Consider the following 18,198-nt stretch of genomic DNA (forward strand, 5'->3'; position numbering starts at 1 on the left):
CCCTGCTTGGGTGGTACCATGATTACACAGCTTTCAGGACTGGCACCTGACCTGACCTCCCAACTCCTCATCACTGAAAAGGACCACTGCTTTTATGGAAATGTGCTAGGCAGCACTGCTTCAGTTTTGGGTGTTAGCTTTATGTGCCAGAAGTTGTTCTAAAAACATGGAAGTTTTACCTTGAAGCTACACACTGATACACTCCACAGTGCCATGCAGGATGCAGTGGGGTTTTTTGGGGTTTTTTTTTTGGTTGTTTTTGTTTGTTTTTTGGGGTTTTTTTGTTGGTTTTTTTTTTGTTTGTGTTTTGGGTTTTTTTGTTTGTTTTTTTTTTTTTTGCGGGGGGGGTGTCAATCCTAAGCTTTGAGAGAAGTTTCTGTGTGGAAAGACAGCACATTTCCTATGCAGCCCCTATGCCATGTCTCACACAGCCCCCTTTCAGGATATTCTTGAGGAATTGAGAATATGGCACCTGGATCCAAAGTGAATAAATTCAGTGCCATCATTTCTACACTAGCCTTGGCTACCAAGGGTGTACTGAAACTGTAGATCATCTGTCTTTGGTGTCAGGCTGTAACGCCTATCACTTCCCTTCCACTCCCAAACAATGAGGGAATCATAGTTAAGCCAGTGTATGAATGATCCCAGAATTTACCCACAATTAGAACAATGAGCATTAGCATATTTATTAGAAGAGTTATCTATCATTGTCTTTTATCACAGGGTAAACGCTGAAACCTCCTGTCAAAGCAAGGCATTTGAAGCTTTCCTTGCAAATAGAAGCAGAGGAAATCAGCAAACTTTTTTTAATATATACACATATATATTAAATTGCCAGTGTGATGCACCATATAAAAATAAACATCTTTACCGAAATCTATAAGCATGTAAGTTTTTAATCACTGATTTTCATTTATCTATCAAAAGTATACTCTGTCCTCCAGACTTCTCTCTATTATAAGCATGAAAGGACAAGTGTGCACGTTGACCTTGAAAGAATTATGGCATAAAGCTCTCTTGCACCCTTCTACCATGAGTTAATCATGTTGGCATGCAAAGATTTATTAAAAATCCCACAAAAATAAAAGCTGTTTCTAAGATATCTTGGCAGTACTTCTAAATCCCTAGTTGCAAAGCATTTATCTATCACTAGGTAGCTACTGAATGCCAGTATTACTATCAGATACTTCAAAAGAGCCATTCTTTCCTTTAAAAAACCAAAAATTTCACCAGTTTGAAGGGTCTGATTTACAAGCCACTGCTTAGGGTAATAATTTCATAGACATTCACAGATCTGCAGGTCTGAATATCTAGGGCCAGAAGCATAATTCATGTACAAAGTACACACAGTGGCTATCCTCCCACTGTCACAAAACCACTCCAGGGTTAAACCAAGCAATTGATTAGTAGTGCAGAATGACCGCTGGGTTTGCAGCCTGCGGCAAGGTTTGTGTTCCCAGCTAAAGATGCAGCTGGTACCCTGCCAGCCAGACAGAACCTCACCAGAGGTCCTCACCCCGAGCCACACCAACACCACTGTTCTCCTGATACACCTAGCATGCAGAAGCCTGAAAGGTTTGGGACAACAGAAACCAATTAGTTACACATTTATGTGTGTGTCTGCAAAACAAGACTGTTCTCTCTTCTTAGGTCTAGCTCCTGAGAAAGGGACACCACCCCTCTGCTAAACCCCTGACGGTTTTTCCTTGTTTGCAATGGCCACAAGGTGTCAGGATTTCTACATTACTCCTAACCTGAAAACTGGTACCTTAAAATACAGCTTTCAGCTTCTGCACATGGCGTCCACGTGGAGACCTGCACACCTGTGTCCCCCTACCTACACACCTTCAGAAGCCTGCTACCTATCAAACACACTGAAATGCAGCAGGCAATACGTGACATTGCTGTAGTGCGATGAATTACAGATGCAGCCTCTGGCTCTGTGCACAGTGACAGTCTTCTTTCATCGTGTCAATCTTACAAGCTGGTACTAAAATGTTTTGTGGAAGAGCAAAATGAGATGAATGCTGTGATGCTTATAGCACTTACTCTTCTGGATGAAAGCAAGAGAGTTTGGACTGGCTCAAAGTTTGGAAAAAGCTGTGTTTCTTCAATAATATGCATTCCATTTTCATAGCTGATAGCTTTGTGCAGTGCTCCTTGATCTGAAACAACAAAGCAACATATTTAAGTAAGCTTCTTAAATTAAAAAGGCAGAGGGAAAAATTGCTTAATTGTTTAAAGTTGTCTCAACCTGCCTGCTGTTCACACAACTCATGATGGCAAGTGTAATGGTTGCCATTGGCACAAAAGAGCTCTGAGCAAGAAATAACATTTTTGGACAAAGGATAATCCCCAAGTGGTCTTTCTATGTTGGTTCTGCTGCACTCGTTGCAGTTCTGCAGTTCCTTTCCTGCAATACTTTTTCAAATCAGTTAAGATTCTCCACTTACTCACCATGAACCTTTACCTTTCAATGAAACACCAGTTGGTACAAAGGCACTGTAAATACAGAAGTCTCAAGAGTTTCTCTTAGAACACACTTCAACATAAAGAACCAGTACATCATTAAAAAAATGTTTTGCAGAGCTCACCTGTACCGATGAACATAACATCATATATGGTGCTGTTGAGAGCTCTGACTCTGTCTACTACAATCTGAGTATACTTCACATCTCGTTTTACTAGGCGAGGTCTGTCTCCCACTGGGGTCACTGAGTCATCCATTAGAGGATGATCTTTAACAAACTGCAATGTCTTGTCTGGTAAATTCAGAGAACTCATGTAGTTTGATGCTCTGGCTTCATTGTTTATACACTAACAGAGGAGGAGAAACAAACCAAAAAAAAACCCAATCAAATTATATCGTTTACTTGCACAAAATACAGACAATTAACAGCAGCTATACGCATTTTCTTCTCTGCTTTCTTTTGGCCAGTAAACACACCTTTACATTACGCTCATTCTACCTAGGGAAGTCCTTGGGTCTTGTAGCACTTTGGCTTCTGTGATACACTAATCCCTGAGCATCAGACTACATTCTTATTTGGGCCCAAAGTGCATTTTAGGATAACATTCTTTCTGGACTTTCATGCTTTTTTACTTTTAACTTTCACCTCATTAAGCAGGAGCAACAAGATGACTGCAGGGAACATGAGAAAGAAACATGTGAGAGACACCCAGCACTATGAACATTTTGTTTGCAGAGCAATGCACTGCACTGGATAAAGCTGCTGAACCTACTGACACAATGCAATGATCGCTATACTTCTGTTCATCTAAACTAAAAAGTATTTGATGTTGCCTAACATATACTGACAACTACTTCACACTAAAAAAATTAGGAACAACATAATGAAACAAACCCGAGCAAATAACTGAAAAAGTAACAAAAAACCAGCAAATAACTCCATTATACATTAAAACCCCCCACCTTCATTCCCAAATACTCAGTTCAGAATAAGTCACTTCAGTGTTTTTCTATGAAGTCTTTACAACAAGAAGTATCCAGATCAGGACAAACTAAAATTAATCTTTAGCAGGTTACCTAGTATTTTCTTTACTCCTGAGCACTAAAAAAGGACTAGTCATCAGATCCAAGATTACAGAAACTTACCGCACCAGGTCGAGGATTAGGAATTTCCCCATTGTATCGTACCCACTTTGTATGAGACTGTTCTACTGTAGCACTCTGCATATATTTTCCTTTCAAGAAAACATTTTCTACAGTAGACAGATTGTATGCACACACTGCTGACAGACCCACATTATTCCTAGAAGTTGAGGAAGAAGAAAAGAAATAAAAATCATAAAGGCAATTTTTACTTACAGTAACTAATTGAGATTAAAAGCACTTATCCAGGAAAAGGCTACACCACACTTACAGTTGCGGAGAGAAGACTCCATATATCACTGGCTCCTTCAAAGTTGGAGACTTGAGAATAAAAACATCATTGATAATATTGAAAATTAAGTTCTTATCAGGGATAGTACAAATCAATCTGGCCTTGAGAAAGGAAGTCCATTTTTTCTGCAAGGTCCTTAATCCTCCTTGGTCCCTCTTTTGATATTAAAAAAAATAAAAAGGTGTTTGTAAGGAAAGTTAGCAGCACTTTTGCATTTAAGAACCACTACTAATACAGCATGAATTTACAAGCCCTGTTATTTTCTAACATTTCACATTTCATCTATAGTAACATGAAATAAACATTAACATGTTCACAAACAAAAAAGTAAGGAGGCCAAAGGAAAAATAGTTGATTCAAAAAAATAGCGCAGAATTGTTTTTTATCAACACAAAGGGAAGATAAGATATGAGACTTACAAAATAACTGTACTTCTGCAACACTTGAAAAATTTGAGATGAGCAATGTACCGTTAGAAAAAAACCTGATTATTAGAACAACTAAGATAAGCATGTAAGTATTATACAGTCGCTTAAGAGAAATAAGTAACGTTGCATTTGTTCAGTGACACCTGAACTGTGATTTAAATTCTAATGTTGCAATATGAACTTAAACTTGCCTGACATAAATAGTTTCATTAGAAGAAATGCAGCAATGGTTTAATCCTGCAAGCAGTTACCACCTTTATTAAGGATTTGCAGTACCAAAGCTTAAAGACGTAAAGATATATTGACTAGAAACACTTCAAAACAGTTAATACTCAAGCTGTAGCTCTGTTACTTCTCTTCAAAAAGCAGGGCATATTTGAACATTATTAATATTTCCTATCATTATCCAATGCTGTTATGCAAAATATTAAGAAAACAGCAAAAATATGAAATATATTAAATATAAATGCTTATAGATTTGCAACTTGCCATTGATTCCTATTTCAAACAAACAACAGCAATAAAGCTCTCATTCCACAATACTCCCCTCTTCAAGCACGCACAAGCTGTTAGTGGGCAGGCAGCCATAACAATAAGCCTCATGTAAACCTGCCTCCAGCTGCTTGTTTAATGGAAATCTCAAGGGCACTAACTTGTTATTGATGTTTTGACTTCCATGTTTAAATATAAAAAGTAAAGTCAAAATAAAACATTTCAACCTCCGAACGAAACAGCTAGATAAATTTCCTGTTAGGAAAAAAAAAAGGTCCTGAGGAAATTGATACATTCCACTGAAAAAAAATTTTGTTATTAAATCAATGTTTTCTAGTGGAATAAACCTCTTTCATCAGCAAGATTTTTAACCAACACTCCTCAGTATATACTTGAATCAGCTTAAGACATTGAGACTTAAGCACAACAAGTGTGACAAGATCAGGCTAACCACTTCATGGAAGTCCCATTTGCTACACACCACAGTCAAGAGCTATTCTGCTGTGAGCACAGCTACAGTTTTGTTTGTATACAGCTACTTGAAAGCAACTCGACAAACATCCTATACGCTCAGCTCCAATCAAAGTCAGTTCTTCCCAGGGAGCTGTACTTCAACTTCAGTGTGGTTTAAAAAAAAAAAAAAAAAAGCCAGAAGACTCTTTACTGTTGCTGGCTTTTGTGGTGATTGTTTTTTTTTTTTCCCCTGGGGTGGGCAGAACCCTTGGATGTATTAAAATTTCACCATTGTGCAAAATTAAATCAAGTATTTGTTCCCAAAGCAACAATTAGGCTTTCTCAGTTCTGAAGAATTGATCGAAATTTAATTGAACCTATGATTCCCTAGGTTCAACCACTTCCCTTTAACTGGCAATAAGTTCACAACGATAAATACTTTTTAACATACACAACGTTCTAGTCAAATGATTAAAAGTAAATTGAACTGTGTCCCACCTTGCACACTCTAGCTATCCTTGGAATCATCAGTTTTCCAACAAATTCATATTCCACAGATACCTCAGTGAAAAAGAAATATATCTTGTCATCTTCTCCATCTGTGCTGTTTTGGTCTGCTCTTATCACATCAGCAAAAACAAAATTGGGCTCTACAGATGCAAAGAGAAGAATTTTATATTATATGTGTGACTACTAACATGATTACTTCAAAGACCCTCTTGAAGTCCTCTTTCACCCAAGCCTCACACCGCATTTACCTGCTCTCATGTCACTGAGCTGCCTATGCAGTTTGCTGTACATAATATGAATAGCATTACTAAAAAAAAATAGAGACACCAAAACCACAAACCCTGTAAGAAAACAGTAAGATATCAGACCACAGAGATCTCTCAAGTATCTCGTTACTTCAATGTTCCTTAGTCCATACTCAAGCATGGTCACTCACAGGCCTGATGAGGTATCCTCCCTTGCCTGCCTCTCCTCTATTTCAGCTATTAGCTGAAACACTAAAAGTGACGGTATCATTACAAGACGTCATTACAAAACTCAACTCTGTACCCCGTATTCTGTACTCTTTGGATATAAAGCATCTTTTGGAATATGTTAGCTTCATGATCTTGCTCCTCTTTGGCAAAAGGCCTCTAAGCATTCACAAAAGGTGAATTTCGAAATTCAGGAGCTGAAATCATCAGGAACCATGACCAACTCAATTTGAAAACCATTAAAAGACCAAAAACATTCTTTTCCTCACTATATCATAACTATGCTGCATTATTGCAAGGATGAACAATAGATAAAAAATAAACTGGTCTTGAAGATATTTCCTTGTCAACGATGATAAAAATCCTGAAATTTCAAAGATTTCTAGATGGCAGACCCTCACAGCTCAGCATATGCCAGAATAACAAAATCCATTCTCTTGGTGGTGTTAGACAATTGCCCCAGGTAAGACACTTAAAACTCTCTGTAAGTGTGCCATTGAAGGAGGAAAACCAATTTGTTTGGGCCATTTCTCATACTCACTTACCATTGAGCCAAGGTATTGCATACTCTGTTCTCAGAGGGCTCTGAGTGGAGTGCCGTGAAATGATAGGTTCACTTCCCAAGAAATTGTAAGAAGTCCCGGAATAAAGCTCTCCATCTTTAACAGAAAAACAAATATTTTAGGCTTGCTTATGCACTAGATACCAAAAAGGGTACATAAATATTTCAGGAGCCTATGTAAGCTCAAACTTCCCACAAGAAAAGATAAACAAGGATTTCCTCTAGATTGCCCCAGACATGTCTTCTGTGTTTACATTTCTGCTGACCATTCTCAAGACTAACACTTCTACACTTGGGTTTAGTATTGCTTTCACACAAGCAACTGGCAAGTCAGCATCGTTTTTGTGGTACTTTTACACTTAGCTTGTAAACCTACAGTTTATGTACAGACATGCAAATTTATTTAAGATATAACACGTTAGTTTTTTAATTACTTTACTCTCTATACCACTATTATTAAAACTCAACTTTAATAATTTGGGCAACAATGCAAGGAGTGTGTTCTTTTCTTTCTCATTCCTGTTTCATGTTACTTTGAACTTCTCTTTTATGATCTTTTGACACCAGGGTCCAGCCATGACCTCTGTTTTCACCAAATCAAGATTCAATGGTGTCTAACCATGCAGTAATACACTGCATGTATATGTCATTTCCCTATTTTGTTTCATGGACATGTCTTCAGACAGTGAAAAAATTCTGCTTGTTAAATTTACTGAAGTGACAGTCATTTATAGTACAAAGGCAGCTGAAGTACATTTGGACTACTTGGTCTAAATATGTTTAACACCTGAACATACAGTTTAAAATTTATTATTTTAAAAGTTGCTCCCAAAACAACCTAGACTTGTAAGTTCTTTTAAGAAACACACTAAGGTAGATATTAAAATACTTAACATTGTCACTCCAAATACACAGTAAAGATATAAAAAATATGGATACCATCTACCATTTTTATATCAAGAGACTGGAGAATGACAATGGAAAAAATCAAACATTTTTATACATAATAATGAGATATATGCAAAGTCTGAACTTACCAACCATAACAGACGTGTAGCTTTGAGCAGGATCAAATGGACATCTGCCCTTACCATCTTCATTTTTACCTCCAAGTTCAAATGAAATTAAATTCTGCAAAAAATCAAGTTGAAAACCACAAAAAAACCAACTGTTAACACTTTTCTTTCAGCCACTTGACTCATGCAAAGGTAACCAAAAAATTAACACTAAATCATGGACTGTATCATCACATTCCAGCATCAAAGGCATTTTTTCTAAGATTATAAAAGGCATATGAACTTTCAGAAAATCTTATCAGGTCCAGCAGACAGAAAGGACATGTGAGTGATCCTATGATTTGTGAGGGCAGGAGCAGAACAGAACAGAAGACAAGAAGTGAAATCCAGATAGACCTGAAGAAAGAACACCCAAAAAAAAGCCAGAGAACAGGAAAAGCAGAGAAATTAACCGATACATGGAAAGAGATGGCAATTACTGAATTAGCCTGCACAAAATCTGAGAGTTTTAGAAATCAAGAAGGCTTTCTGATTTAGCAATTTTTAAGATTATGTTAACTTCGTGAGATGGAGCATATCCAACTAAATTTTAAAAAGCAACAGTGTCCTTTGGTTGCTATTTTATAAATCCCTGAAAAACTGAGAGAATGATTATCAGAAAGACAACTGATAACTGTAGCCATAGTATTGGGGAAGTGATCAGTTATACTGTATAACAAAGACATTGGAGGCTAAGGGCAACAACTTCTGGCAATGCTCCAGAGGTGATGGCAGCAGACTTGCAGGTAAGAAAGACAGAAAACCCCAAATAATTACAAGATTTCTCAATTTCAGAACTGTTAAAGAGCTGCAGTAAGGAGAATGATACAAGAGTCTACAGCAAAAGAAAAGAGTTTTGATTTTGCACCAAGACTTCACTCTGAAGCACTCAACACTATGCAGCTGTGGCATAGCCAGGAGCAAAGACAGGAATGCGAGACATTTCGGGTAGATTTGGTAATGGAAGGAAGTCACCAAGAATGTCATTTCAGTTTTAGAAATTGTTTTTATGCTAACACACAATACACAAAGAATTATAAAAGCTAAGAAAAAGTAAATCCACCGTTAAACAAGATGAATCAATAATTCAGTAAGTGCTTTGAAAAAGGAACAGTAGTTTATTCCCATACTCTATCATTACTGTGGGATGGTGTAATAAATGCTTCAAATGTTACAACCTGCACTGAAATTGCAACAGTCTTTGGGAATGGAAATTAACTCATTGTTTAAATGAGCTACTTTTAAAGTTACCATTGTTGGGTCCAAACATATGTACATTCTTACCAGGTAATCACATGTTGGCTGAAATGCATTCGTTCCACACACATAGAGAAAAGTATCATTCAGCTGTTGCAAGACGCGCACATAATTACGACACTCTGTCTGTAACAGAAGATAAAAAAAAAGATAAGCCACAGCTTGAACATTTCAATATAAATAAAGTTGTGCTGTCAGCTCCTCTGTTTCCTGCTACCTATGCCACACCACACCACCAAGGCTGGATGATACAAGCACCACTGGGACACCATCCATCTTAATCTCCAGAAGCTCTAGTCCTGCAGCATCTGGTTTCCTACAGCCAGTAGCACACAGCTGCCTCCGTATACCCATCAGGGTAGCACAACCAAGTGCTGAGCCACATATGCTCAGTATGGTGCATCTCAAGTTGTTCCATGGAAGCACAAGCCATAGGAACAACCAGTTAAACATGGAGTAAGTTTTAGACTTTGTCAACCCTTGTAAGCCTAGATGAAACACTGATAGTCAAGTTATTTCTTGAGAGAGAAATCTCTAATGCCATTAAATTAGCTACAAAGCTTTATCACTTTTATCTGTCCTTTTTTTTAGCTCTTGATATCAAGTCCTCTTTCATCCAAGGAAGCTTCGTAATTTCTTTGGCTCTAAAATAGAACAAGGAGTTTGAGCAAAGTCTTTAATAAAGGATACCATAAAGTTTCATAATAACGAAGAAAAACAACTCTAAACATCCACTTAGGGAGAAAGGAAAAAACCAGTATAAACACCACCCCTTAACACTTGCTGGTGCACAGCCAGATACCACCACTGCTATCTGGTATGGAACCAGATGGTTCCATAAACTGAAGTATAAGCACTGTTCTCACTCTTCCTTCTTATGAGCCAAACCAGGTATTTCTGTGACTGTATGGTGGGTTCGGTATGACAAAACTGGGTGGAAAAAAGAGCAAAACCAGTTTTCTGCCAGATAAGGTCCCTGAACGGCTGTGTAAGTGCTTTTTGCTGCCATTAAACAGCATAGTGGTGATGGGTGGGGGAAAGGACTGCCCATTTAGCTATAAGAAATAGTAGTAGTGGCTTAATACCTTGACCTTTGAATAATATATATAGACATATACCTTGAAACTGTTGCACTATGCAAAACACCGTGGCTATAACATAAATGTGACTAGAAAAAGGTCATGAGAACAGAGAGGAAAAAACATGGCTGGCAGTAGGTGTGACTTGCTAAACAGGGGACAGGAAAAACAAAGAAAAAGAAGTCTGGAGGTCTGGCAAAGCACCTAACATCCGCTCTAACACCAGTAATCTCTGCCGTGGACTGGTGGAGATATGTGCAACTGTACACAAGTGAGACAAATCACATCTCTCATATTCATCATGGCTGTATCTGAGAATTATTACTTGTAACCCCAACTGAACCTGGAGAACAGAAAGAACACTCTGTGTGCACCCTGAAGAGGCAGACAAGGAGGAAATGTCCCTTAACTACTCGTCACACCTTGTGTTAGGATAACACATTGATATTGCCAGTCAAAGAAAAGGCAGTAAGCCAAGCCAACAGAGTGCCCACTCTGACCCCAGAAGCCCCATGAATGCAAGATGCCTATCAGCCCTGGATGCAGCACCTGGGATTTTACAAGTGTGATGCAAAGAGACTGCAAGATCACAGGTGCTGATGCGAAATCCCAGCAAGTGTAGACTAGGACTGCTTTTAGTATTTGCAAGGCTTGCAGACTTCCATTTCCAGACCTGTGCTAAAAGCCTGACCATCAGCCTTGCCCTGCGAACTCTCACTTTACTCTATCACTATGTGGCATTACACAGGAGGAAAAGCAGCATCCACATACAGCCAACCACCTCAAGCAAACCATCTCCACAGAAAGGCAAAATGAGCAAGCCAGCCTGGCTGCTGGCAGTCACAAGCAGTCTGTGGCCCCCAGAAATACCGAGGGATCCCAAGGGCTGAGCTGCCTGCACTGCTGAGCTGGCAGGAAACCAGGCCACGCAGGTGGCAGGGAGCTGTCCGAACAGTCACACCAGCAAGGGTCACACTCGCTGAGTACCATAATAAGGATATATGTAGTTAGTGAAAAATACACTGGTGGAACAGCACTGGCCTAATAAATAAATCCCATGACCTAAAACAAAGCAAACAAAATTATCAGTCATTTTGCAGAATCAAATGCTGGGAAGGAATTACTGCAATAACAAAACACAACAGTTGCTATCAATTACCTCAATGAAAGTAATACTGGTTTATCGTTTTAATGGAAAAACTTGTAACATTAAGCACACATCAGGATGTGTTCGGATTTTCAAACATTCAAATAATATTCACCAGCAAGAAATAATTAACATAAGATTTTAAAAATAATAAAAAAAAGACTAAACTAAGCATGCTGCAGTTCCTAAAGCTCAAGTTAATTAAAGAATTTAGGTGGTTATTTGAAGATTTTAAATTTCAAACAGTTGAAGCCTTTCTTCTTTTAATATCATTCCTCTTAAGTGAGATATATAACATCCTTCTCAAGGTTCAATAAAAGTACATACCTGTTCTGATTTGCCCTTGACTGCACATTTAGTCCTTTTATCTTCTGTGACCTTCCAGTGTAACTAAGTGAAAATATAAACAAAAAGGCCCATTCAAAGGACTTTAATTCAATGCAAGGTCTGAAAATCTTGCAATAACACACAAAAAAGGCAATCCTAAGATTATCTGCAGCAAATGCAAGGCCATTTTGCAAGTAGTTTCCAAAGGTTCAAAGCCTTCTTTTCTGAGGAGGTGACACTTCTGAATCCATGTGCCTTAAGCAGGACTAAACCACTGCTATTGTGCTTTGGGTTCATCGTGATGTTTCCCCTCAAATTCCTAATGAAGTTCTATTACCATATGCATAAGGTAAGTACAACTGTAATGGTTTTAAGTACTTCTCCATTTCCTTCACAGCTGAATGAAAAACATTTTGGGGAGGGGGAAATCAAAGAAAACTTATTGGATCAATTTATACTATATGGAGAAGTCCAATATTGACAGTTACATGCACTCATAGAACAAATTTTATATGCTGGTGAAATTGCCCACCACCACTCAGAAGTATTTTGTTCAGACTAAAAATGACATAAGCATTTTCCAAAACATCCCAGGTGAGACTCCATGCCATGTCTCTGAAGCATCTGCCTGTGCTGCTGATGGGATGAGAAGCAGGAGCCTGAGAAGGACTGAAGCAATACAGCGTTAGCAGACTTCTGTGTGGGCTATTCTACTCAGAGGCCAGTGTCAAGCACATCCAGAGTATCTCTCTTAAGCAAACTGGATCAGACCTGTCTGCAACCACTGCCTGCTGTCCAGACACACCTAGAGACACAAAACAGAAGCTGAAACTGAAAGGACAGGGCCTTTATTTCACATGAAGTACATCTGCAGCCTGCCACTCCTGAGCAAGCTCCAATTTTGCTTCTGGTTTTTGGATTAGATTACCTTCTGATTCAGATCAATAGGACATGGCCCACTCTATAATAAATATTTGTAAGAAACACCATTACAGATGATACCCAAAGTCTCTCCAGTCCATGGTCCTGTCCCCAGGGAAATACCTAAGGAGACCTCCAACCACTTATTTATATCTAACTTCTCTTTTCTTCCTCTCATCCGATGGCATGTTTTACACTATAGCATCTTCCAGAAATAACCATCTTTCAGGCACAGTCCACTGAGTATTCTCTCTTTTAGGTACCTACCACCTAAAATGCAGTGCTACTAATACCAGGAAATTCAGTCAAATTTAGAGTACGATTTTTACATAGAGGATAGTGTATTGAAATGCATACCTCGTGCTGCTTTTCAGCAATATTCACTGCGTTTAATGCAAAAATCACTTCTCTGGCTCCTACATATAGAACATCTTTGTCTTCACTTAACAGCAGGGTTGAATAGTTTGACACTTCCGATTCATGAAAATGTATTAGCTGAACCTCTGTTGAAATGAAAGAAAAATAGTACCTCAAGAAGAAAACATGAATACTTAGGGTCAAGTTTATGGGTCATTTTTCTAAGCTGTTTAACAGCCGTTGGGTATCTTGACAACAACAAAGGTTAGGTGGGACAACCCATGTAATAAAGAAGAGATCCCTCAGAATCTTGGTTCAGCAGAAACAGCAGCTTCCATAATGAACAGCAAAATCACTGGTCCCCGATTTCTTGTTCAATTTCAAATGCCTTAACACTTCCTCTTGTAGTGATCCCTATAACTCACATCTTCCTTCATTTTTTTCCTGCCTGTTAATTCTGTTTTTTTCTAACCTTCCACTTCCCACATCCACTGTCAGGTCCTTCCTCACCTTTTCCCTTCCACATACCCACCTACTGTAGAGAAAGTCACATCAAACACCACTTCCCTTGCAACCACCCAAAAAAATCTCACCAAAACCCTGTACCTTAAAAAGACAACACTTCAGCATATTATCACAGCAGAAAGATGACAAAGAAGCTAAAAAGAAACCATTTACAGAGGGTCAATAAGCTGATTTTGAAGTGGAGACCAGAGATGAAATTTACATGATAAAAACAAGTAACATGAGGGAAAATCAAGACGAAAAGGAAAAAGATGAGAGAAAGAGGGAGACAAGGGAAAAGGCAGTGGAATGAGGAAGCATGCAGACTGGAATAGGATGGCTTGGAGAAAGATGACACAAAATGACTGATGTACAGAAGTATTTTTTCTGCATGTACAACCATAATGGAAAAATGACTGAAAGCTTGGGAGACCGTATTTTGTGCAAGAGACTACCACAAGATTAGTTGGGTGTTTGTTTTTTTTTTTTTTAAGATACAGGCAGAAAACAATGCACTATTGCTCCCAATTCTAACATTAAAAATTGCACATTTTCAACTATAGTACTCCAGAAACATTAAACTAGATTCTCAACCATGTCATTTTAAGATCTTTTACTTGGCAGAAAAGTTTTCCCCAAATGGATGAACTGGTTCATACAACCCTCTCTGTTCTTTCCTCTGCTGAACTACATTCCCCCTCCTAATCAAAGCAGGATTCCCATATTTAAATGCAACAATCTTTAGCAGATAGAGACAGGAAGAAATAGCAGGAATGAAAATAAATCCCATTTATTTTGAGTAATTTGGATGTGGATCAAGAGTGTATTACCATAATGCCATTAAACAACAACTTATAAAATTTTATTATAGAAGAGAATCAAGGAGTCCAAGCAGGAACTACCAAACCATGTCTAGACCATTCTTTCTGAAAAGTTACTTCAGCATCTCACTAATTGCTATACCAATAAACAGGAAAAACACTTGCTATAGTACCTCATAAATCATCTTACCGCTTAATCTCCATCTGTCTTTTCCTGCAGTATGACTACTCAGTATTTAATATCCTTATTTAAGGCTGCTTTTTCATACTGCCCAAATACTTGTTTGGTTTAGTTTTGTTACAGCACACCTTATTAAGCAATTTTACTAACTAACCACTGGTAAAGGAGGACCCAAACACAAAATATCCCTGTCCTAAGCACTTCATAAGCTAAGCAAAGCCAGCAACACCTGATCAAACTCGCAGCATGCAGGCTTGAAGAACACAGAGCCTCCATGAGTTTCAGATCCCACAGAAACCCTGAGGTTGCGTTAACATGCAGTATTACACTAAAGTTTCTCTGCTTACCTCTGTGCTCCCAAGTGATCCTCGGTACTGGGCCAAATGCTATGGCCACTTCCACTACCAGACCCCAAACTGCATACAAAGCACAGAGAGCCATCATCCTCAGTGTCCTTGCTCTTCAGGGCTCCTTGAATAACTGTGGCAGGGAGTGTTTCTTCAGGAGAAGAAATGCAAATCCCAGGCAGTATTAAAGACCAGGCATTTCAGACCGTAAAAGCAGTGCAACAAGGCAGGCTACAACAACTGTACAAGTACGTGCTTTTTAGCAGATCACTTCAAGGGAACGCACATTTTCCCGGATGCTGCGTACAGAAAACTGCCCACACTGTCCACAGGCTGCAGAGCTGCTGAGAAGCGCAGCTGAACGCATTCTTCTGTTCCGTTGCAGAAATAAATGATGCTGTAGAGAGAGGGGGGGGAGCAAGAAGTAGAAAAGAAAGCAAACTGAGTACTGCCAAAAATAGCACATTGTATGCACTCATCTTGCAACACTTCTACAGATGTCTGAATAGCTTAATTTGGATAAAGGGTACATTAACTAGTAAAAATACGATTCTTAAAAATAATATACACATTACATGGCAAATAGGCAATAAATGAAAGCAATATTTTTAATCTAGGCTGCCAAGTATAAATATTTTGAACTGTCACTTATGTTTAATGCACTAGATTTTAGTTATGTATTTTCTTATTTTTTGGGTCAAATAAAATTCCACCTCCATGATAAATGATAAACAAAGATAACAAACATCATGACTCAGTTCAGAGAGCAAGGGACATGACAAGTGCAGCATTAACTGTAAGCATCAGTTACACAAACCTGCCACACCTCCTCCCATCTTTGGAATCTTACGAACAAAAAGTGTCATTTTTAGCAAAGTCTTCTCATACTACTAATGCATTCAAGGTGAGTGGGGGTAGAAAGAAATAAAGCTACAGAAACAAAGAGCTAATGCAGTACATACAAAAAGAAAAGGAAGAAAATTCTTAAATACTAGAACTGCTAGACAGTCACATGAAAGTCACTGTCTCTGAGCCACCCATTACTCTCAGGCCCAGAAAGCACCAGGAAGGCTTGTCCTCGGCAATCAACAAAACCATCCACTGCTTTCTACACCATGTTCCACAAGTCTCCACTGGTCCCATCTTTTTACAACCACTCCTACATCAAGACTTGTTTAAGTCTTTGCTAGGAGAACAGAATGCATTCATCAATGACTAGATTACTGCATATGGATAAACATTAAGGGCTTTACACTCAGGGGGTGTGGGATGGTGAGAAAAGCACACTGTCCTTCATGCCATGGCCTGAGACAATAGTGTGACACTACCAAGAGACATGCCACAATCCAAGATAACTGCAATACCTAGAGGTCATCCAGCATGATGGCAAGGGAGGGCTACAAAATCCTTAGTCTTATTCAAGAGGAAAGGGGCAGCACTTGCAGAGAAGAGAAAAACTAAGGTGAAGCTGCAGCAAGAACGCCTAAGGACAAGTGTGCTACTGATAGCCTCTTTGGGAGGACGAGGCCCTGAGTTTAAGCAGGCAAAGACAGGGCAACTCTGAGAAGGGCAGCCATCTGCTACACAGAAGTAGTGTGGCTGAGTGGAAGACTCACAAATACATCAGACACTTTTACACCTCCTTAACTAAAGGATCACAGGCAAGGTTAAAAAAAAAAATCAAAACATATTTTATTCCTACAAGTCTTTTGTCTACTACAAAAAAACCCACACAAACCCACAACTTGCTGAAGTTGAAACTGTAATTTTAAATTTTTTTGTTTGTTTGTTTGGGGTTTTTTCTTTCAGTTGTAGTAAGTACTTTGGATCAGATTCACCTGCTTGTAATTGAGCCATACAAATAACTTCGCTTTTTAAGGCATCATATTTTCAGTTAAGCTTACTGGGCTTGTTTGTCTTGCACCCCTTCCTGTTTATTATCATAGATAAGCAATTCACATTTTGCTCTCCAGTCTTAACAAGTGGCCCACTCGTCAGAGTTGCAAAGTATCACACAACCATATTCTGAGGCAAACAGCTTTAGAGGTATTTAGAGAGTGAACAGTAGTTCAATGATTAAGTTCAAGGCAGTTTAGCAATTTTAACAGAAATATAAGGGGAAAAAAGCAGCAGTTTGAAGAAAGATCTCTGAGCCATTATTTCTACTACACTGCTAGTTTTTTTCATGCAATCTTTTGTTACTGAAAAGACTCCACATAATTGTGTAGATTTTTTTAAAAAAAAAGACAGCCAGAACATCATTATTCAGAACAGTCCCAATGACAAGCAGTCATTTGTGTACAATATAATACAGTAGAGATGTCTACAGACAACACTTCTGAAGCCCTGTAAATTATCTACATTTCAAAATAGGATTAGCAAATCTATGCACTCAAGGGAAAATTGGGAGTCTCCCTCCAACCACGGTTACACTCCTAGCCTAGCTCACCTACCTCAGAAAATGCACAATGAAAACAAAATCTGAAACAAATTACATTAACTTTTGAAGAAGGCAAAAGGTCTGGTTGGGTTAGCTAGTGCCTACTTTGCTGTGTGGCCAGAGAATTGCTCTGGCCACACTAAGCAGACATCATTTCATTCCCACTGTGTAGGTTCACAAAACAGGCCCCTTTCCATATTAAGAAGTTTTCCTTGTGGGACATTATTTGTCAATCTAAGGTCAAATTCTGCACATTAAAAAAAGGGAGTGAACATTAGACTACAGTGAACATTAAGTGCCAAATCAGGCAAGATCCATTTTGTTCTCATTCCTATTACTTTAAATAGAGATGAAAATGCACTCAGGACTTTGTCCTTTAATTTAGCCTTCAATTTAATTACTCTTCCACCCTCCCTTTCCTGTTCTGAAAATTTTCTGGAATACCTCCTTCACTGACATCCACTGGGAAGTCATCCATAATCTAACATGAACCTGTTTTTATGTAACACAAGGGGTAGAAGGAAGGAGGGGAGTGGGGGGAAGGCCCAGACAATGGCCTAATTTCCAAATTAGCTCAGTTCCATCAGTGTTCACTGGCTTTGATTAAATTTGAGTGCTGTGCATTCCTGAAAATGTAGGTCTCCTAGTGCTTTAGGTTTTACTCCTAAAACTGAGCCATAATTTTCTTGAAAACAAGAACACTTAAGAAGTAAAGCTGAAAGAAGCTTGAAATGCTTAGTTACATAATTAAACTCTAATTAATGTGAACTCCGGGTTCTGTTTTCTGTAAAACTGCTGCGAATTTTTCAAGGTAAATTTAAACTAGCAATTTAGGCACTCTGCTGCTGATCTTTTTAAATCAATGTATAATGACAAACTGGAGCAAAATAATACATATACTACTTCCATGAGTCTTCCATAATACTTGTATTTATGGTG

At 38.5% G+C, this 18,198-nt stretch overlaps 1 protein-coding gene across 7 annotated transcripts in view; it reads right to left on the reverse strand.

The window, feature by feature from the left end:
- The window catches only part of SEMA4D (semaphorin 4D), a 112,286-nt gene that overhangs the window by 22,939 nt on the left and 71,149 nt on the right, over nucleotides 1-18,198 (reverse strand). For 6 of the 7 annotated variants that reach the window (XM_080373034.1, XM_080373028.1, XM_080373031.1 and 3 more), the window contains exons 3-13: nucleotides 14,820-15,216; nucleotides 12,967-13,112; nucleotides 11,689-11,751; nucleotides 9,163-9,261; nucleotides 7,861-7,954; nucleotides 6,807-6,920; nucleotides 5,777-5,928; nucleotides 3,885-4,060; nucleotides 3,617-3,773; nucleotides 2,595-2,817; nucleotides 2,050-2,165 (exon numbers count right to left, since the gene is read on the reverse strand). In XM_080373034.1, the coding sequence (XP_080229160.1) occupies nucleotides 2,050-2,165; nucleotides 2,595-2,817; nucleotides 3,617-3,773; nucleotides 3,885-4,060; nucleotides 5,777-5,928; nucleotides 6,807-6,920; nucleotides 7,861-7,954; nucleotides 9,163-9,261; nucleotides 11,689-11,751; nucleotides 12,967-13,112; nucleotides 14,820-14,916 (1,437 nt within the window). In that variant the 5' untranslated portion in view covers nucleotides 14,917-15,216. The remainder of the gene's footprint in view (nucleotides 1-2,049; nucleotides 2,166-2,594; nucleotides 2,818-3,616; nucleotides 3,774-3,884; nucleotides 4,061-5,776; nucleotides 5,929-6,806; nucleotides 6,921-7,860; nucleotides 7,955-9,162; nucleotides 9,262-11,688; nucleotides 11,752-12,966; nucleotides 13,113-14,819; nucleotides 15,217-18,198) is intronic. The other variant, XM_080373033.1, reaches the window with a different exon arrangement.

The sequence above is a fragment of the Falco punctatus genome (genome assembly GCF_963210335.1).
Source record: "Falco punctatus genome assembly, chromosome: Z".
In the NCBI taxonomy this organism is placed as follows: domain Eukaryota; kingdom Metazoa; phylum Chordata; class Aves; order Falconiformes; family Falconidae; genus Falco; species Falco punctatus.